Source organism: Heptranchias perlo, chromosome 4, assembly GCF_035084215.1.
Source record: "Heptranchias perlo isolate sHepPer1 chromosome 4, sHepPer1.hap1, whole genome shotgun sequence".
Taxonomy (NCBI): Eukaryota; Metazoa; Chordata; class Chondrichthyes; order Hexanchiformes; family Hexanchidae; genus Heptranchias; species Heptranchias perlo.
In genome coordinates, this window is record NC_090328.1 from 84026511 (window position 1) to 84048997 (window position 22487).

Below are 22487 nucleotides of genomic sequence, written 5' to 3' on the forward strand. Positions count from 1 at the left end.
TGCAACATGTGCCTGTAGCTTGTGAATAAAATGCTAATGAGGCCTGAGGCCCAATTTCAGGCTGGCCTTGGGCCTTTCGGTTCAGGCACACGCTGTCTCCGCAGCACCGAGTCTGGGCGCACAGATGGGCCCTACGAAATTCTACCCCATAGAATGAAATGGAATATAGTAAGATTCCTTAATATGTTTATGCAACAATAATAATGTTACGTTTTTTCTGGTGGGATGAATTTTTGTGCTCATTAAGGTGAGGAATGGTAGAAAATTAAGGAGAATTTGATTTTTATTTGACAATTTTGGTATTGTTGACATAGGCAATCAACTAGAATAGCAAATAAAATGTGTTATTAATAAATTGACACGAGAAAAAAATGGTCTTTTTAATATATTGTTTATTTTACAATTGTACAGGGATAACAGTTTGGGGAGATGCCTGGTGCTATGAGGCATAAAATATGCAGAGTAGTTGATCAAATACATACAATTTCACAATTATGCAATAATTTGCAAATCCCTTTACACTTATTTAAAAGCAAGGAATGAAACACAACAATAAAGGGAATTATTCCAAACATTACAGTTCTAACGATCTACACTCAGTTCTACACAGATAATTTCAAGTATCAGCACCTGAAGTTAAAAAAAATTCAATTTAGAAAGCTGCCAAATAATAACTTTTACCGTTTAAATGATTCAGAGGAAAGTTGATATGGAATTACTCTCTAGAATAAAATGATCTGCAATTTACTCTTTAAATAAAGCACGATATAAAACTAAAAGACGCTTTCGATGGAATGTGAAACCTCCTGCTTATCCACAGTTGCAGGCCTTTCTTAAAATATGCCACAGACCGTTTTGTTCTGAGACATTTTTCAAATGACTACATAGGAGACCTGACCAATTTTTGTTAATTATATGAATGAGTTAAGCTGTTAAAAATACAGGAAATCTGAGCATTTTTGTTTGTATATTTTATACAAGAAAGGCAGAAAAAGCTTCAGAACAACTTGCTAGTTTGAGTTACAGTAGTTGGGCATTGCTAATATGCAAACACATGGGCATAGAAGTTCTCAAACTAAATTTGTATGGCCAGGTTTTTACATGACCTTACTGTCAAGTTACTAAGGTTTACATGGAAACAAGCAAGCATGCATCCTTGTGATTGACAGTACGATATTGTTCCTCTTTGAAATAGACTACCGTGTCCATTTTACATTACAGATTGTTGATTTTCTGAAGGATACTATTTAAATTAGCCAAGGTCCTGAGAGAAAGAGAGACAAGCTTGTCAACATTTCTCGAATGTAACAAATGCTATTAAAAAGCTCAACTTTGACTGCAATCTGTAAATATAAATCACAGCAGCCAAATATGCCCTCGACAGAAGCTGACTGCACAGCACTGATGCATGTGCAGGTAATCATCTTGGTTTATATTTAAATAACTCATTTCTGAAAAAAAAGCAAGCCCTTAATTTTTCAAGCCTGAAACTTAATCGGCCCACCATTAGTCTTTCAGAAAGTGAAATCTGTGCTCAAAATAATGACTCATAAAGGAGGAAATGAAAAAAATATTTTAGTAACACTGCATAGCCTGGCCATTTTAGAAAGTTGGGTGAGGAGCTCCCCTATAGTGATGAGAGAAAAATGAAAAAAAGAGAGGGATGTCAACTGAAAGATCTCTTATAGACCTCCCAACTCAAAAGTTAGGAACTTAAGTCTGTGTGCAGCAAGAAAATAACATATTAAAAAAAGACGTGGCTAAGGGGAACTTTTATTAAAAAATGTGGCTTATTGGACAATCTGGTCTAACAACTGCTGTAAAACTTTCAGTGGCAGGTGATGGGGCTAGAGAACATACCTAAGTGATGAATACTGCGAAAACTAATAGTCTGCCACGAATCCTTAAAATTATGCTATGAAATTCCTTTGTTTATTATTTTAATAGAGGCATTTTATTTTAAATGAATTAATGACTCCATTAAAATAGCAGACAAAGCAATGCTTGTGTTTGTATGCTAATATTGCACAATTTAATTTCAAGACTCAAGTTCTTAATTTTTTTAATTGCAAAAAAGCACTTGTAACTTAACAAATAAAAAATTACACAATGAAAATAGCACAATTTAAGTGTGATTCTGGCAGGGGTCAGAAGTTGGGGCGGAACCTGGGTCAGGCAAGTTTCTACCCCTTTTCCGGTCCCCAGCAAATTTCACTCCTGGGTGGAGAAGTGGGGGGGGGGCGGAGGCAGGCAATTCTTCTGCTTGCCCCAGTTGTGTTGAGTGAGCAGTTTAGGAGGATGCCAGAGGGGTGCGCTCCCTGGCTAACCCGGGAACTCTATGAGAAGTGCCCCTGGCAGGTCCAGTAGGACCTGGGTCTGCTGAGAGCAGGCATGCGTCCCATCGTGGGCCTCAAGTCGAAAAGATGAAAAGTAATCGATCACAGAAAGATCAATTGCTGTTGGAATAGGGGTCACGTTGTACTCCAGAAGAAATATAAAAAAGATATTTGGCTGTTTAACTTCAGCCTTGGGCTCCCCTGTGGGAGTGGCAGGGTGTTGTTCTGCGAAACATTTTATTTAAAACTGGTTTAAAAAACAAACAGAAAATGCTGGAAATACAGCAAGTCTAACACCATCTGAAAAATTAAAAAGCAGAGCTAACGATTCGGGTGGAAACTCTTCACTATGCCCTGTGTTCAGATGCTGACAGGCTGTGTATTTCCAGCACTATTTCAGATTTTCAGTATTTGCAGTGTGTTTAATTTCTTTCCACCTCATTTGACCCTTGGTATTTAGCAATGCACAAATGAGGGATCAGAATTTGACAAAGTAGAAAAAATCAAACATGGAGTAAGTACCCACATACTGCATATAGAAATTAATATTCAGAGCTAAAATTCATAGAATTTTATTCTCAGTATTTAGCGAGTGAAAGGTTTAGCTGCTGTTTGTGAACAATCACAATGTTCCATTCTACACTGCTTTACAAAATTCTAAAGGTAAAATGCTAATAGTGAAGTTTTTACAATAATGTGATGGACATTTATTCTTAGACTGTAGAACCTTAGACAGTACCTGAATGATGCAAACGTAATTCAGTGTTGCGCTCCACAGTGTTTTACTCTCAAGTCACTGTTTTTCAAGCAAATATCATTGTCACTATTGAATGCCATAATAAGAACTTCAATATTTTGCTACAGGCTTTCCCTACAGTCTTTGAAACGATTACAGTAAGTGTTAACTTCAGCTCATGTCATGCTATCCATGAAGACATGGACCATCTACGCATGGACTACATTCTGACAGTTGTCAAGTTATCAGTTTGCAATGAATTGACCCAGCTTAGATACAAAATGGTAAAATATATGGCTATCGAAAACCACTGAACAGCACTCCAAAAAAAATCTCGGTAAACAAAAAAATAAATTAAAATGAATAAATTATACTCAATACATCAGTACCTTGGTCTAAACAAGTTGTAGTTCTGTATTTTCATAAATTAGATTGTACTTATAAAAAATAAGTTTGGTGATGATGCGAAAGAAAATGTCAACTCTTATGCTGTAGTTTTTGTGCATAGAAGTCTCTACAGGTCTCACAGCAGCGTTGATACCACCTCATGTCCTGACAGAGGTTAGTCTCTCGTATTATTTTGCAATACACTTGCCACTGGTCCTTCAAACATTTGAATGTCAATGCAGCTATTTAAACAAAAGTAAAAAAAAAAGAAAATCAGTTACTTTACAAACATCCATTTTATGTTTCACACTTTGTTTTGAATTATTAACCCATTCCTGGGCTTCTGCCCCCAATTTTTTCCCCGTTGTTCGTGAAGGGATTGACATATGCTGATGCACTGTTTTATGGATACCAGCCATCCTCCAGTATTTCTCATCAGTAGCCAGTACTCATGAGCTTTGACAGCAAGTATAGGCAGGTGATTCAACCACAGGCAGCAACACAACCAAGGCTTATTTTTTCTCACTCGATATCCACACTCAAGCACATTCCAGCATGAGTTACTAGATAATGATCAGGAGCAAGAACCTGAGCCACGTCCTGAATGATCCCTTGCTAATTCAACTGAAAATTCAGTGTGGGACCCTCTTGGTTTCTATTGCTTGGCACCACAATGGACTGTTTTATATAGTTCCCATAAACATTGTCCCAGTTCTGCTTCAATGTTATTGAATTGAAAACAGTTTAAATAAGTTTATAATTTTATTAGGCTGAGTGCTCAAACTTAGCCGATATCTTATCGAGTTATTTGGTAAGCATATATCTAAGGTTTAATTACACACAATGTTTAAAATGGAAATACTCTGCAGATGTTCCTCTTGTTTGTGTGTAAGGTTTTTGTCCAGCAATACATTGCTAATGCCTTGGCTTTGTCTTGGGTAAACTGCTACTAGCAGTTTACAATACATGTTGCATTTCTGCCAGAATCTTAATCCTCAAAATGCTGCCATACTTTCTGCTACTGGAGTTCATTAATAATGGGAATTTAAGAGGCAAAAGCTCTATGTGTGTAATTAAACAACCTTGGTTAACAAGGGAAGTGAGAGATAATATAAAACTAAAAGAAAAGGCTGATACGAAGTCAGAGAACTGTAGAGATCCCGCAGACTGGAAGAGATATAAAGAACAGTAAAGGGATACAAAGACTTGGATAGGGAATTAGTTAGGAGGTAGGAGACAGAAAGTAAGGATAATGGGTATGTGCTCAAATTGGCAGAATGTGACAAGTGGTGTCCCCCAGCGATCTGTAATGGGGCCTCAGCATTCCACTATATTTATAAATGACTTGGATGAAGGAATAGAGAGCCTCATATCTAAATTTTCTGATGACACTAAGTTAGGTGGCACAGTAAATAATGTAGATGAGAGCAGGAAGTTGCAACGGGATATTGATAGATTAAGTGAGTGGGCAAAACTGTAGCATAGTGGTTATGTTACTGGACTAGTAATCCGGAGTCATGAGTTCAAATCCTGCCACGGCAGCTGGGGAATTTAAATTCAATGAATTAAATAAAATCTGGAGTTAAAATACTAGTATCAGTAATGGTGGCCATGAAACTACCAGATTGTCGTAAAAACCCATCTGGTTCACTAATGCCCTTTAGGGAAGGAAACCTGCCGTCCTTACACGGTCTGGCCGATATGTGACTCCAGACCCACAGTAATGTGGTTGACTCTTAATTGCCCTCTGAAATGGCCTTGCAAGCCACTCAGTTGTAAAATCTCGCTAAAAAAAGTCACAATAATAATAAAACCGGACGGACCACTAGGCACCGGACACGACAAAGGCAAACCGAGCCCAGTCGACCCTGCAAAGTTCTCCTCACGAACATCTGGGGACTTGTGCTAAAATTGGGAGAGCTGTCCCACAGACTAGTCAAGCAACAGACTGACATAGCCATACTCACAGAATCATACCTTTCAGCCAACATCCCAGACTCTTCCATCACCATCCCTGGGATTGTCCTGTCCCACCTGCAGGACAGACCCACCAGAGGTGGTGGTACAGTGGTATACAGTCAGGAGGGAGTGGCCCTGGGAGTCCTCAACATTGACTCTGGACCCCATGAAATCTCATGGCATCAGGTCAAACATGGGCAAGGAAACCTCCTGCTGATTACCACCTACCGCCCTCCCTCAGCTGATGAATCAGTCCTCCTCCATGTTGAACACCACTTGGAGGAAGCACTGAGGGTAGCACGGGCACAGAGTGTACTCTGGGTGGGGGACTTCAATGTCCATCACCAAGAGTGGCTCGGTAGCACCACCGCTGGCCGAGTCCTGAAGGACATAGCTGCCAGACTGGGCCTGCGGCAGGTGGTGAGGTGGTGAGTAAACCAACACGAGGGAAAAACTTACTTCACCTCGTCCTCACCAATCTACCTGTTGCAAATGCATCTGTCCATGACAGTATTGGTAGGAGTGACCACCGCACAGTCCTCGTGGAGACGAAGTCCTGTCTTCGCACTGAGGACACCATCTAACGTGTTGTGTGGCACTACCACCGTGCTAAATGGGATAGATTCAGAACAGATTCTAGCAGCTCAAAACTGGGCATCCATGAGGCGCTGTGGGCCATCAGCAGCAGAATTGTATTCCAGCACAATCTGTAACCTCATGGCCCGGCATATTCCTCACTCTACCATTACCAACAAGCCAGGGGATCAACCCTGGTTCAATGAGGAGTGCAGAAGAGCATGCCAGGAGCAGCAGCAGGCGTACCAAAAAATGAGGTGCCAACCTGGTGAAGCTACAACTCAGGACTACATGCATGCTAAACAGCGGAAGCAACGTGCTATAAACAGAGCTAAGCGATTCCACAACCAACGGATCAGATCAAAGGTCTGCAGTCCTGCCACATCCAGTCGTGAATGGTGGTGAACAATTAAACAACTAATGGGAGGAGGAGGCTCTGTAAACATCCCCATCCTCAATAATGGCGGAGTCCAGCACGTGAGTGCAAAAGACAAGGCTGAAGCGTTTGCAACCATCTTCAGCCAGAAGTGCCGAGTGGATGATCCATCTCGGCCTCCTCCCGATATCCCCACCATCACAGAAGCCAGTCTTCAGTCAATTCGATTCAGTCCACGTGATATCAAGAAACGACTGAGTGCACTGGATACAGCAAAGACTTTGGGCTCCGACAACGTCCTGGCTGTAGTACTGAAGACTTGTGCTCCAGAACTAGCTGCATCTCTAAAGCTGTTCCAGTACAGCTACAACACTGGCATCTACCCGACAATGTGAAAATTGCCCAGGTATGTCCAGTCCACAAAAAGCAGGATAAATCCAATCTGGCCAATTACCGCACCATCAATCTACTCTCGATCATCAGCAAAGTGATGGAAGGTGTCGTCGACAGTGCTATCAAGCGGCACTTACTCACCAATAACCTGCTCACCGATGCTCAGTTTGGGTTCCGCCAGGACCACTCGGCTCCAGATCTCATTACAGCCTTGGTCCAAACATGGACAAAAGAGCTGAATTCCAGAGGTGAGGTAAGAGTGACTGCCCTTGACATTAAGGCAGCATTTGATTGAGTGTGGCACCAAGGAGCCCGAGTAAAATTGAAGTCAATGGGAATCAGGGGGAAAGCTCTCCAGTGGCTGGAGTCATACCTAGCACAAAGGAAGATGGTAGTGATTGTTCGAGGCCAATCATCTCAGCCCCAGGGCATTGCGGCAGGAGTTCCTCAGGGCAGTGTCCTAGGCCCAACCATCTTCAGCTGCTTCATCAATGACCTTCCCTCCATCATAAGGTCAGAAATGGGAATGTTCGCTGATGATTGCACAGTGTTCAGTTCCATTTGCAACCCCTCAAATAATGAAGCAGTCCGAGCCCGCATCATGCAGCAAGACCTGGACAACATCCAGGCTTGGGCTCATAAGTGACAAATAACATTCGCACCAGACAAGTGCCAGGCAATGACCATCTCCAACATGAGAGAGTCTAACCACCTCCCCTTGACATTCAACGGCATTGCCATTGCTGAATCCCCCACCATCAACATCCTGGGAGTCACCATTGACCAGAAACTTAACTGGACCAGCCATATAAATACTGTGGCTACAAGAGCAGGTCAGAGGCTGGGTATTCTGCGGCGAGTGACTCACCTTCTGACTCCCCAAAGCCTTTCCACCATCTACAAGGCACAAGTCAGGAGTGTGATGGAATACTCTCCACTTGCCGGGATGAGTGCAGCTCCAACAACACTCAAGAAGCTCGACACCATCCAGGATAAAGCAGCCCGCTTGATTGCCACCCCTCCCACCACCCTAAACATTCACTCCCTTCACCAACGGCGCACTGTGGCTGCAGTGTGTACCATCCACAGGATGCACTGCAGCAACTTGCCAAGGCTTCTTCGACAGCACCTCCCAAACCCACAACCACTACCACCTGGAAGGACAAGAGCAGCAGGCACATGGGAACAACACCACCTGCACGTTCCCCTCCAAGTCACACACCATCCCGACTTGGAAATATATCGCCGTTCCTTCATCGTCGCTGGGTCAAAATCCTGGAACTCCCTTCCTAACAGCACTGTGGGAGAACTTTCACCACAGGGACTGCAGCGGTTCAAGAAGGCGGCACACCACCACCTTCTCAAGGGCAATTAGGGATGGGCAATAAATGCCGGCCTTGCCAGCGACGCCCACATCCCATGAATGAATAAAACAAAATGGAGTTCTATGTGAGATCATCCACTTAGGACCTAGGAAAGATAGATCAGATCATTTTCTAAATGGTGAGAAGCTAGGAACTATGGATGAGTGGACTGATTTAGGGGTCCAAATACAGAAATCACTAAAAGCTCGTGGTCAGGAACACAAATTAATTAAAAAGGCTAATAAAATGTTGGGGTTTATCTCAAGGGGGCTGGAATACAAAGGGGTATAAGATAAGGACAGCAGTGCAGATCTCTGGTTAGACCCCATCTGGAATACTGCATTTAAGACTGAGATGAGGAGGAATTTTTTCACTCAGAGGGTTGTGAATCTTTGGAATTCTCTACCCCAGAGGGCTGTGGATGCTGATTCGTTGAGTATATACAATGCTGAGATAGATAGATTTTTGGACTCTAGGGGAATCAAGGGATATGGGGATCGGGCAGGAAAGTGGATTGAGGTTGAAGATCAGCCATGATCTGATTGAATGACGGAGCAGGCTCAAGGGGCCGTATGGCCTACTCCTGCTCCTATTTCTTATGTTCTTATTTATTCAGTTCTGGGCACCGCACCTCAGAAAGGATATATTGGCCTTGGAAGGGGTACAGCACAGATTCACTAGAATGATTCTGAGGCTATAAGGGTTACATTATGAGGACAGGTTGCATAGACTTGGCTTGTATTCCCTTGAATATAGAAGATTAAGGGGTGATCTAATTGAGGTGTTTCAGATGATGAAAGGAGTTGATAGGGTAGATAGAGAGAATTTTTTTGCTTTGGTGGGGTGTCCAGGACAAGGGGCATAACCTTAAAATTAGAGCTAGGCCAATCAGGGTGATGTCAGAATGCACTTCTTCACACAAAGGGTAGTAGAAATCTGGAGCTCTCTCCCCCAAAAATGCTGTTGAGGCTGGGGATCAATTAAAAACTTCAAAACTGAGATTGATAGATTTTTATTAGGCAAGGGTATTAAGGGTTACGGAACCAAGATGGATAGATGGAGTTAAGATACCTATCAGCCATGATCTAACTGAATGGGGGAACAGGCACGAGGGGCTGAATGGCCTACTCCTGTTCCTATGTTACAGAAAGGCTAGACAGGAGAAATAGTTTGTTTGAATTCCCCTTAGTTAAAATATACTGATACAGTCTTATAGTCTAACCTTTGGGAGTACTGAATTATTTGTTTACCATACAACCTGATTTTATATATATATATATATATATATATATATACAAATTTCTTAAATGTAGTAGTTTATTATATTTATTGTGCTAACTTGGTACCCATTTAAATGAAAACTGGAATTTTTAACAGAAAACACACACACAAAAAATGTGATACTGCTTAAATAGTCCAACTTATGAAACCAATTATCACTTTGTTGAAAAATAACATTGTTCGGGGCAGTGAAATCTGTCTTTTGGCAAACTGTGCTCCCATGCTGAATGCGCCGACTGTTTTTTGTTAGTCTGTGGTATGATACTACCTGGTATGATGTAGTCCATAGGTATTGTTTTGCATAACAGCTGACAACTACCTACAATCTTGCTTTACAATCGCAGGTCAGATTTTGCAGACGCTGAAAAGTGAAGGACATGTTGGGAAAATTTTCACTGGCTTTGCTGGGTAGAAACGGGGTTGTAGTGCCCTGAAAATTACGTGGCAAACCTTACCACCTCGTTCCACTCCCAATTTGACCAGCGCCATTCCGAAAAGGGCCTACTGGTGGGCGGCTGAAGCGCCTGCCTGAAAATCAGGGTCCTGTGATGTGCATAGAACCCTGATAACCATTTTGGGAGACAAGTGGGCGAAGTGTGCATGGCACATGCTTCACCCAGTTATACCCAGTGGTACAGCTAAAGAGGACCTTGGAGTGCTCCTCCAAGCCACACAAAAATATCCTGGGCCACTCCGAGTCTTCTGCCTGCCTGTCAAAGCACTGCTTTAGGTGCTTGTCAGGAGGGCCTTTCCATGCAACCCCAGCAATTAGGATCAGTATGCCACCAGTAAGCCTATAGGGACCTATGCCAGCTGAGAGCTGATGTGGGTCCTGCACTGGGCTTTAATAAGTCCCCAAAAGCAATAAATTGCTTGACTGAGGCCAGGAATTTCCTTGAGTTGCTCCAGCCAAAGGTGCCTAGGAAATTCCCAATATTAGTTGCGGTTCAAATGCAGACAAATCAAACTACACACATGAGCAGTCGCTGTAATACAGAGAGTTCCTTAAAGATAGATCTTTATAGTTATGTCACTTCAGGATCTGTGCAACCTTACTGACACATGTTTCTGCACCTGTGATAGATTCTAAAATGAATAATACTTTTCCTTACATAAGAAGCATTTTTAATTGAAGTGATGTGTAAAATGTATATTTAATAAGGAATTTATACAGGGCTGAGAGCTTGTTTTGAGACCTTCTGCTGGAAACTACAACATTTGCAGTATTTAAAAGATTTTTTTTGACATTATACAAATTGTAGGTTTCCTACCCCCAGTGAGTGACAACCTGGAATAGTCAATTTGTTGATGTCATGAAATGAGCTACTTACATTTTGAAAAGGAAACATTCAGTAGTTTTTAAGAAGTGCAATGATGCTAAAATGAGTGGTGGTGGCTGTGACACTTTAATATTTTCTTCTCACTTCCATTGCCTGTTATTTGTCTCTTGTCCAAACTCCTTCTTTCACTTTGTTACCAAGGGTGCAAGGAAGATCCTTGAAATGAGCAGCTCTTCTGATGGTTCAGTGAGTAACTGCATGGCACTGTGTTGTATGAGACGCAGCCATGACACTAGGCATGTCCCAGTTTTGATACCTGGGGATAGAAATTTCTCTGGGCCCATTTTCGGTGATGTGCGCCCCAACTGGAAAGCCTGAAGCCGGCCTTGAAATTGGGACCTGGCCCTCACTAACATTTTTTGTGTGAGCTGCCGGTGCCTGTCGTGCTTCCATAGGCAGCTCGCTCATTTGAAGAGGGTGAATGTCAGGCCACTTGTCTCCCTGGCAGCGCCCCAAAAGTAAGTCCTGGGGGTGGGGTTGGAGCAGGCAATGGGGGAGGGGGGCGCAATTGTGAGGACTGTGGAGTCGGTGGACCACTCCTGCTCCTCCTAGATTCGTGGGTAAGTTTTAAAACAAAATACTTAAAAAAAACTTACCTTTAGTTGGTGGCCACTGCTTAGGCTGCAGCGTCCGCTGAAGAATCCTGAGTGGTGCAGGCCTGATGTCGGCCTGATGCCGGCTCCGCTCATCGCTGCCCAATTTTTGTGAGGGGACTTAAAACAGGACTCAGGCCCCTCCTTTAAGGGACCTAACGCCTATTTTAGGCAGCCACCAGGGATGCCTGAAAAATGGCCCAACTTAATTTCGGACCTTTTATCCACGAAAAAAATTTACTCCCCCCCCCCAGTGTGTGCTAAATTAGCTAGTGCTGGCCCAAGTGGTAATGGGGATTCTACAATTGGCCTCAGTGTCCACAGACTAGGAGGTGAAAAATCAGTCAGGTTTCCTGGTCCTGACTGCCATCCAGCGACACCTGCTGGAAAATGCTCATGTGTGGACATTGCATGAAAATATGACTGCTTTCTTGAGTGGGGGGGGGTTGAAAACTGGGCGATAAACTTGTGTATAACTGAACAGGAAATAAAACGCTAGTTTTAAAACACATTGATTATTTCCTAAAGTTAGATCAATGGTGGCCTCACCTACATTTTTAAACTGAGGTTTTATTCTACAAAGAGCCAATTAAGCTATTGATTTCTAATTTACCCAACTTATGTATACGGATTAGAACCTGTTAGCATAAGTAATTAGAATGCAAAACTAACATTTCCTTCATGAGCAAGCTTCTATCTTTATTTATTGCCAATAAAGCCAATAAAGTACACATTTAAATGCATCGCATACTAAGGGCTCAATGTTAGCAGGGCTGCGGGTTCTCGGCGGGGGGGCTATTGGGCGCGTGGGTAACGCGCCCGGCGAAATTAGTCTGCTCCCCGCGCGATCGCAGCCTAATTAGATCCACTTACCTGGTCTTCCGGGTTTCCCACTGCTGAGCTGCGCGGCGGGCGGGCTGCGCATGCGCAGTAAGGTCTGTCAGCTGGAGGAGCTCTATTTAAAGGGTCAGTCCTCCACTGACAGATGCTGCAACAAATAGGAAAAATTACAGCATGGAGCAGCCCAGGGGGAAGGCTGCTCCCAGTTTAATGATGCCTCACTCCAGGTATCATTAGATGGGGTGAGGAGGAGGGGGAGGACAGAGATCTTCCCCCCGGCGGGCGGGAGGAAGCGGCCTGCCTTTGCCACCAGGAAGGCCTGGCTCGAGGTGGCAGAGGAGGTCACCAGCACCACTAACATATTGCGCACCTGCATACAGTGCAGGAGGCGCTCCAATGGCCTCAGTAGGTCAGCCAAAGTGAGTACACTTACTCATTCCCCTACACTCCATCTGCCACATCACCGCCCCCACCCCACATCTCCTTCTGCACTGCCAACACTACTCTGTGACATCACCCCTCATACCCACTCAAAGCTCATCCTCATCTTACCTGCACTTACTCACCTCGCCAGTACTCATCCCGCCACTACCACTCAACCCAATCCTCATACAATCTCATGGCTCTATCTCATACTCACCCTCTCGTGCATCTCTTTCACAGTCTGCCTCACTCAACTTGCCACTACCTGTGCTGCAGCCACAGGGCATGCATCACATATGTGCAGTAGGCAGCGTAAGGCAAACGTGTCGGGAGCATGAAGGGGATGCACAAGGGTGTTTGAGGGTTTGTCATGGTTTTTACTTATATTGAATTTCTGACCAACTCACATTACATATTATATTGGCACCACTACTGCCACGTCTTTGCGAATCTTGTCTGGTTTGTGCAATAATGCCCTTTCCTGAGGATCACAATGAAGCCCCACAACTGATGCCACCCATTGTGTCACTGCAGAGTGGGTGTAGGTGTATTTGCAGGGCTCTTTTGTGGAGACGTCGGCGATGTCCCTGGTGGCACCCTGGAAGGATGCGGAGGAGAAGTTGTTGTGGGCAGTGGTGACTTTGACAGCGACAGGTAAGAAGATGGTGCTCGGGCCAACCGGGAGCAGCTCGGCATGAAGGAGGCTGCAGATGTCCACGACTACATGTCGAGTGACTGCAGCTCAGAGAGGTCCAGGAAGCTGAGCCTCGGTCTGTGGACCCTGTGGCGAGGGTAGTGCCCTCTGCGATGCATCTCTCTCTGCGGTTGCCCTCCCTCCTGCTGTGCAGGTGGATGTGTCACAGCATTCTGTTGTGGAGCTCCACGTGTCAGAGGTGAACGGCGTGGCTGGCGAGGCTGGTGATGCTGTTCGCCCTCCGAGGAGGTCATGACTGCAACTACAGCGGCCCCCATCTGGAAGGTGTAGGTCAGAGGGGGTCCGCAAGGTAGGTAAGTGTGTCCTCACACCGGGGTTGCGGTTCCAGGTCGGTGAATTTTCTTGTTAGGGGGAGGGTGGTGGAGGCCAACCTTTGTCCAACGTGACGGAGTGGCCTCCTGCGATGGTAAAGGGTTCCCCCCCCACCCCACCTGTCGAATGGACCTTTGCAGCTGCCACAGGCTGCTGGCTGCAACACCTCCGTTTGAACTGGGAGTGTTTCCCCCAGTATGGGAAACAGTCTCAGTTCAGTGTAAAATCCCACCCCTCCTAATAAAACAGCTCAATCAGGTCTGTAAACGACCTGAACAAGCAACATAAATACTTTCAAGTGGCATCCCGCTGGCTTTAATTGCCTGCGGGATTCCCACCTGCGGGGGCTGCGCGCGCACGCCGGCGCGTCAGTGGGGAACCCGGAAGTGGGCGGGTTGGAGCCGAGTCGGGATTCCCCGATTTTCGGAGCCCCCCCCGCCAGGAACGCACCCGATAGCGGGTGCTAAAATGAAGCCCTAAAACTCTATTTCATTTGGTAGTCCAAATAAATATATCTGAGCTCATTGTTTGCTTCCAGTACAGATTTGCCTAAAGGCTCAGACACTTCATTAAAATAGATATGGCCTCACACAGCAGAAAAAAAACATGGAGGCAATTTCCCCACTAGGACACAGGAGGAACAATAGTTTTTTTTTAAAGGAAAAACACTGTGTTATTTTGTGAAGCTAGAATTAAATGATAGCTGTCTGTAGTGTGCACCCCACTGAGAGGTTGACCTTTTGCCTTCACAATAGATGTAATTTAGCAGAATTTGGATGGTGGCATCTCAAGTGGCACATTAGTACTGGTTCCAACCTTACCTGAGCAACGCACCACAACTTAGAAGGAAGCAGCAAATTTGGGGGGCAGCATGTGGCAAAAATATGTCGTAAAATCTAGAGCAAATGCATTTTGGCCATGATACACATGAAAGCCTCATGTTTGGTAAAGATGAACTTTGAATTATTACCATTGACAATTTGAAAATTTTATGCTGATGATACTTCTTTTCCTTCCTTATCCGTTAACAACCAAAGTTTGTTTGTCTATATTACAACAGTGACTACACTTCAAAAGTACTTCATTAGCTGTAAAGCGCTTTGCACGTTCAGAAGTTGTGAAAGGCGCTATCTAATTGCAAGTCTCTCTTTTCTTTTAAAATGAAGGATATCGCATGTCAGAAAGAAAGATTGGCATTTATTTATCTCATCTCTCAGAGATAGCCCGAAGTGCTTTATATGTAACAAAGTACTTTTGAAGTGCAGAGATTGGGAGATATAGCACCCACTTTGCATGTAGCAAAGCTCAGAAATGAAAATTCAACTGAAAAGCTTTTACTTTGTCCTTCACTCTACTTCACAAAATGAAATTCATTAAACTGAACAGCTATTCATTTATCCCATTAAATTGGGATAAATGAATAGCTGGAATGTTGCTACATACCTAGTCTGGGTGATGTGATAGTGTTCACATTGACTTTTTCATTGCAGGGCTTTAAGTGGCAGGGTCTATAGGCTGCAGGCTTTTCTGATGGGAAACAATCATGTCCATGTCTTCCTGTCACTTTGTGCATACACTGGATTACTCTCGATTGCATTCCTTTTCCGCAGGTAACGGAACACTGTGGGTAAAGACACAGATGCTGTTAGAACAAAACCCTTTCAGTAAACAGATGCTTCTTTTCAGAGGTGTTTTATTGTGAGGAGTGACACTGCTGGATAAGAACATTTTCACATTTGCTTCTGATGACAGAGTGATGCGTGCGTAGATTGAGTCTGCTGTAACAACTGTTTTGTTTGTAGAATCATGAGCATGTTTGTGGATTACATAAACAATGAACAAAGTATATTCTGATTATTTATACATTTTAAAATGATGAAAAATGAAATTTATCTAATGCGTCATATTTATGTGCACGGAGTGACTGGATAGTTCAGTGGCTTAGACACTGGCTTTTCACCTTTGGGGCCTGGGTTTGAACCAAATCCTGACAGATGGGATGAAAGCTCCATCTGTCTGTGAGCATCAAATAGGTTTGGGCAATCTCAATTCAGTCCTAGTGGGCAAGGGCCCAAGTACAAAATGTTGCTTATTTGGTAATAATTGGCAATCACACTTAGAGAGGCCACAAAATGGCTGCTGTTGAAAATGTCAAATTAGAACAGCTGGGGATGCCGTTCTGAAATAGCAGTTCAGGTATATTGTTTGGAGCAGGTACGGGGAATTTTTAATGTGCATTTAACTGTGCTATACCTGACCTCGGAGTGCTCAGTGTTGAAAATGGAGTAATTTCCTGGACACTGATAAGCGCGTGCACACACACACATACACAGACTGAAACACACATACACAGACTGAAACACACATACACAGACTGAAACACACATACAGTATTTAACATTACTTGACTTACTTAAAAAGTCCAATTAAATTTCTGTAAAATTTCAGTTTTCAGTTTGCTCATTGGCTCAGTGAGTTTATCCAATGAGTTGACTAAGTTGTACAGACTAGGAAGGTCCCAGGTTTGATCTCCAGTTTATGCTGAGTTGGCTAACCTAAGCCATGGTAGCAGGAAGGGTGTTACAAGAACTGAAGAGGGCAAATTGCCCAGCGTTCCCACTCGTGATTACTGTCTAGCAAACATAGTGCAGCAGTGCAGATTTCTGATGAGGACAAGATTAAGCTTTAGTTGTCTCTCACCCACAAAATACGGGAAAATAACTTACTAACATTTGCCATCAAACCTCATACGAATAATGAGGTGCTGCCCAAGTAGAACTGTACACCAGCAAGGAGTCGATGGCCCAGAAACTGCTTTTAAAATATCAATGAGCCTAACAGCGAAATTGAAGAGTGAGTTCCGGCGACCGCACATGTGCAGTTAAACGCAGCAATCCGGAACTCGTTCTTCCTGGTTCACCGACAATGTGAGAGCTTCGCCTTAAAGGAATATCGCTGGATGCGATCAATGGAATTAACCAACCAGTGCCAACTTTCTCTCCTGCCCAGCTGGAAACGAACTAATCTTGCCGCAAAACAGGAACGCTCAGTTTTTTAGGTCTAAATTAAGTTTTAACAGTGTGGTAAGCATTAATGACCACCAAACAACTTCTCTGGCACTAAAACTTAACTTTTAAAAATGTGGAGTCTCATTACTCCTGATTTTAATCGTTTTTGGACATTTAAAAAAAATTTAAAAGTTAAAATGTTTTAAATTTTTTTTTTAACTTTTTCTTTCTGTCTCGTTTACCTGGGTCTTTTAATCTTACCCTCTTTTTATTTTGTTTTCTCTATCTCATTTTATTGTAAATTTACTAGTCTTGTCTGGCACTTCCTGATTGTTAATTTGCATGTTTTGTGAATGAACAGCACTTCCTGGTTCTCACAGCGTGGCTTGGTTCAAGCTGATTGGTGGAGGGAACATAGAGATCCTTTCCTCCTCTCAGAGCTCACAGAATCCTGGGAACGACTGCTGCATTTCTTGCAACTCTCAATTAAAGCAAGGTGAAAATGACTTCAAACTCCTAATGTTTTATGAGTTTTATACTGTTTGTGTAAAATATTTTTCTACATTTCCATTCAGAACTGTTTATATTTGTGTAAATCACTGTGACTGAGTTAGTTAGAGAAGAGCACGAAAAGTTTGTGGGTGAGTTTGTTACTTACCAGCAGCGAGTGACGTGTTCGCCACTTAGAGCAATTTCCTGCCTATTAGATATATCATGATTACAATGGAATTGTGATAAGTGCTTACCTTATGAAAGCACAACATTTCAAAGTGGATTGCATTCACTCACATTATACAGAAGTCCTGATGCAAGTACAATGATAATTGAAGCTTAACATTTTCTGATAAACTTGTTCTGTATTAAACACACAGCATGGTGTAACAATAAACTACAGATGTTTTATTCCTGATGTGTGCTAAGTGAGTTAATTTCAGCCAGGGCTCCAATTGGAGTGCCATAGTTGGCTTCAGCACACTGGGGCTAGGGAGGGGGAAAGAAGCAGAAGGGATTAACACTCCCAATTGTTGCCAATGGACCCCTGCTGGAAAGTGAGTGTTTGTGAATATGGGATAAGGCCAGGATTGTGCTCAAGTGACTAGTCCCAGGTGTGAGCATTACACTTAAGTTAGGAACCAGGTACCACAGGCATTGTACTCCAGCATAAACCAGCAAAGAGAAGAGAAGTGGAGCAAAAATGAAAGAAAAAGCTTGTTATGCTTTGATCTAGAAAATGCTGGCATACAAAAAAAAGTTGTCAAAGTTACTTGTTAATATTTTGAAATTGTAACCCAAGTGCACCAGTAAAATAGAAACCCATCTCATTGCAGATATTCACAGTGATCAGGTAAATGCTTATCCCAATTCCACTGTATTCACAATATCAAATATAAAATTAATTTGGATTTCATATGATTATACATTTTGATTTGGCCCTGGAAAAATTTCAATAACAATTTACATAAAATGACTTCTGGAAAACTCAAATTAGTAAATTCTTGTTGTGGCAATTAACAATAAAATCTAATTGTACTTTAATCAAGCCTAAATTGCAAGGTGTAGTGCCCTTCATTTAATTGTTTATTCAAAACAAAGACAGTAAAATGCCATTTGAATTTGTAACAGTTAATGTTGAGGAAAGCTTTGAATTTTTTGCCAAGTTGGGATTGTAGCACCAGGTTCACATTTAGTTATATTTGCCATCTGATGTTTATCAGAAATATCAGTGAAGGCTGAACCAGTACCATCAGATGATACAGATTTCTGAAAGTGTAGCTCTAATGATTTAGTAGTGGGATGGGATTAGTTGCTTTTAGTTGTAATAAAGCTGTTAGGGTCATAGATACACAGAAGTTACAACATAGAATCTGGCCATTTAGCCCAACCAGTCTCTCTTGGCATTTACCTTCCACGTGAGCAAGTAGTTCCAATCACATTTACTCATCCTGTTCCCATATCCCTTCAGCCCCTTTTTCTTTATCCACTTATCCCATCTGATCTTGATTGTTGACATAATTTCTGCCTCAACCATTAACCCTGGAAATGAATTCTACATCTTCACAACTCTGTGTAAAGAAGTTTCTCCTGCCCTCAGTTCTAAATCTCTTACATAAGAATGGGGCATTTCTCAGCCCTTTAAACTCCAGCCTTCCCGTAAACTTTTCACATCCATCCATCTGTGACTCAGCTTGAATGGGAGTACAAATGTAAGGAATCTTACAACACCAGGCTATAGTCCAACAGTTTTATTTGAAAATCACAAGCTTTCAGAGCTTGTGATTTTCAAATAAAACTGCTGGACTATAACCTGGTGTTGTAAGATTCCTTACATTTGTCCACCCCAGTCCATCACCGGCATCTCCACATCATGAATGGGAGTAGTTTTACAATCTTTGCATTATACTGTGGTGTTGCTTCATCAATTTACTCCCAAAATCTTCTGACTGTGAGAAAAAAGTCACTAACTGCATGTAATGACAATGATATTTTGCCATGTAAGAGGGCATTTAAAAAGGATTCCTTCTGAGTTTAGAAGGTATACTTCATATAATGAGCTTGGTTAATAGGATTGGAAGGTGGATTATGTGATAGTTTTAACCTATGGAGAAGGTAAGCAGTGCAGCTATGAAAAGACTTTTTGATTAGAACAAAGGTGATTGTCACTCTCAAATCATGTAAAAATGATCACATGACCATTGTGTCCTTTTTAACATAGGAAGCAAACAGCGATGAACTTCACAGCTGTATTTACCCACTGTGAAAATACTTACTTGTATGCTTTTTGCATCAGATAAACTTTGTTACTGCAACAATTGAGACAAAGTTATCAATGAGAATTAATGGTAAGATCAACAACAACTTGCATTTACATAGTAACTTTAACATAGTAAAATGTTAGAAGGCACTTTACAGGAGCATTATCAGACAAAAACTGACACAGTCAAAGAAGGCGACATTAGGACAGGTGACCCAACGCTTGGACAAAGAGGTAGGTTTTAAGCAGTGTCTTAGAGAGAGGTGGTGAGGCAAAGAGGTTTGTGGAGGGAATACCAGAGCTTGGGGCCTAGATGGTTGAAGGCACGGAGAGAACAATGTTGCAACAGTTAAAAACTCAAATACCAAAACAAAACATACTAAAAATGAAATACATGACAAAAAGAGGTATGGAATATAACAAATTGGCAAGGAACAGAGCCCTGGATCCAGGTCCAGACAAAAGGAGAGTATGTGGTATAGGTAAAGAAAGAAAGACTTAGATAGAATTACATAAAATTTATAGCACAGAAACAGGCCATTCGGCCCAACTAATCTATGTTGGTGTTTATGCTCCACACAAGCCTCTTCCCACCCTACTTCATCTAACCCTATCCCAATATCCTTCTATTCCTTTCTCCCTCATGTGTTTATCTAGCTTCCACTTAAATGCAACTATGCTACTCGCCTCAATTACTCCATGTGGTAGCAAAATCTACATTCTAACCACTCTCTGGGTAAAGAAGTTTCTCCTGAATTCCTTATTGGTTTTATTAGAATCATAGAATTGTAGAAAGGTTACAGGACGGAAGGAGGCCATTCGGCCCAACGAGTCCGTGCCAGTTCTATGCAAGAGCAATCCATTTAGTCCCACTCCCCCGCCCAGTCCCTATAGCACTGCAAATTTTTTCCTTTCAAGTACTTACCCAGTTCCCTTTTGAAAGCCACGACTGAATCTGCCTCCACCACCCCCTCGGTGCGTTCCAGATCATAACCACTCGCTGTGTAAAAATGTTTTTCCTCATGTCACCTTTGGTTCTTTTGCCAATCACCTTAAATCTATGTCCTCTGGTTCTTGACCCTTCTGCCAATGGGAACAGTTTCTCTCTATCTATTCTGTCTAGACCCTTCATAATTTTAAATGCCTCTATCAAATCTCCTCTCAATCTTCTCTGTTCCAAGGAGAACAACCCCAGCTTCTCTAGTCAATCCATGTAACTAAAGTCCCTCATCCCTGGAATCATTCTAGTAAATCTTTTCTGGACCCTATCTAAGGCCTTCACATCTTTCCTAAAGTGCTGTGCCCAGAACTTGACACAATACTCCAGTTGTGACTGAACTAGTGTTTTATAAAGGTTCATCATGACTTCCTTACTTTTGTACTCTATGCCTCTATTTATAAAGCCCGGGATCCTGTATGCTTTTTTAACCGCTTTCTCAATTGCCCCCTGCCACCTTCAACGATTTGTGCAAATATACCTCCAGCTCTCTCTGTTCCTAGTTTATATCGCCTCTTCCTACTGAAATGTATCACTTCGCATTTTTCTGCGTTAAATTTCATCTGCTATGTGTCCGCCCATTTCACCAGCCTGTCTATATCCTCTTGATGTCTATCACTATCCTCTTCACTGTTCACTACACTTCCAAGGTTTGTGTCATCTCCAAATTTGGAAATTGTGCCTTGTACACCCAAGTCCAAGTCATTAATATATATCAAGAAAAGCAGTGGTCCGAATACCAACCCCTGGGGAACACGGCTGTACACCTCCCTCCAGTCCGAAAAACAACCATTCACCACTACTCCCTGCTTCCTGTTACTTTGCCAATTTTGTATGCATGCTGCCACTGTCCCCTTTATTCCATGGGCTTCAATCTTGATGACAAGTGATGTGGCACTTTAATAAACGCCTTTTGAAAGTGACTATCTTATATTTATGACCGCTAGTTTTGGTCTCCTTCACAAGTGGAAACATCTCTCTAAAGAGTAGTATGGGCACATCACAAGTGCAGAAATCACATTCAAAACCTGGAAGTGTTTTGTGGTCCCAGCGACCAAAGTATGCTAAGTGGGTAATTGTCTTCACAGTACTCAAAAAAAATTAAAGACCAAATTATTATTCAGCAACTGGAAAATTGCCAGTCTCAGTGCTATAAAAAAGAGTCATATGCTTACCTCCTAGATCCAAAGTGCTCATGTTTTTGAGGTTCTGCTGTAATATATTGAATTGTTTGGACCGTGTCAACGTCTGACACTTAAAAAAAAAAATGTATGAAACTGAATAACCTGCTAAAGGGTTAAGCCCATAGATTTTATTTTTTCATTGTTATTTTCCTCCCAATCCACGTATATGGTTCAAAGAAGAGCATCTTATTCCAGTAATCTGTGCCTTTCACCACCTTAGGACGTCCCAAAGCACTTTACAGCCAATAAAGTATTTTGATGTGTAGTCATTGTTGTAATGTAGGAAATGCAGCGGCCAATTTGTGCACAGCAAGGTCCCACAAACAGCAATGAAATAAGTCACCTGATCATCTGTTTTAGGTGTTAGTTGAAGGATAAATATTGACTAGGAAAGTGCCATGAGATCATTAACATCCACCTGAGATGGCAGATGGGACCTCAGTTTAACGTTGCATCCAAAAGACAACACCTTCGACAGTGCAGCACTCCCTCAGAGTTGAAGTGCCAGCCTACACTAAGTGCTCAAGTCTCTGGAGTGGGACTTGAACCCACAACCTTGTAACTCAGAGACAAGAGTACTACTGATTGAGCCAAGGTTGAAACTTTGGATGAGTAGGATGACTATTTTCTGTGGAAAGTAATTTCCATTGAAAACTAAGGCTAACTACACTTTGTTTTGTTCATTACCTTCAATATTCCATTGGCAAGTTTTTTGATGGTTGAAATATAAAGAAACTTCACACGTGTACTGATTTTTCTTAATATCCAAATCAGTATAAAATGGCAATATCTAATCTATCATGCACTTTTTTCTAACATTCATGGATGGGTAGGAATGGTCAGAGCTGTGCTAAACATAGTTGACTAGTCTGCTAGCACTTTCTGTCCAGCACTTATTACTCTTATTTTTCACGC

The 22487-nt window shown here is 42.4% G+C and overlaps 1 protein-coding gene across 1 annotated transcript in view; it reads right to left on the reverse strand.

The window, feature by feature from the left end:
* Positions 1–375: 375 nt before the first annotated feature.
* The window catches only part of LOC137321076 (A disintegrin and metalloproteinase with thrombospondin motifs 19-like), a 464190-nt gene continuing 442078 nt past the window's right edge, over positions 376–22487 (reverse strand). The window contains exons 22-23 of the mRNA XM_067983256.1: positions 15075–15252; positions 376–3701 (exon numbers count right to left, since the gene is read on the reverse strand). Coding sequence (XP_067839357.1) covers positions 3550–3701; positions 15075–15252 — 330 coding nt within the window. The 3' untranslated portion in view covers positions 376–3549. The remainder of the gene's footprint in view (positions 3702–15074; positions 15253–22487) is intronic.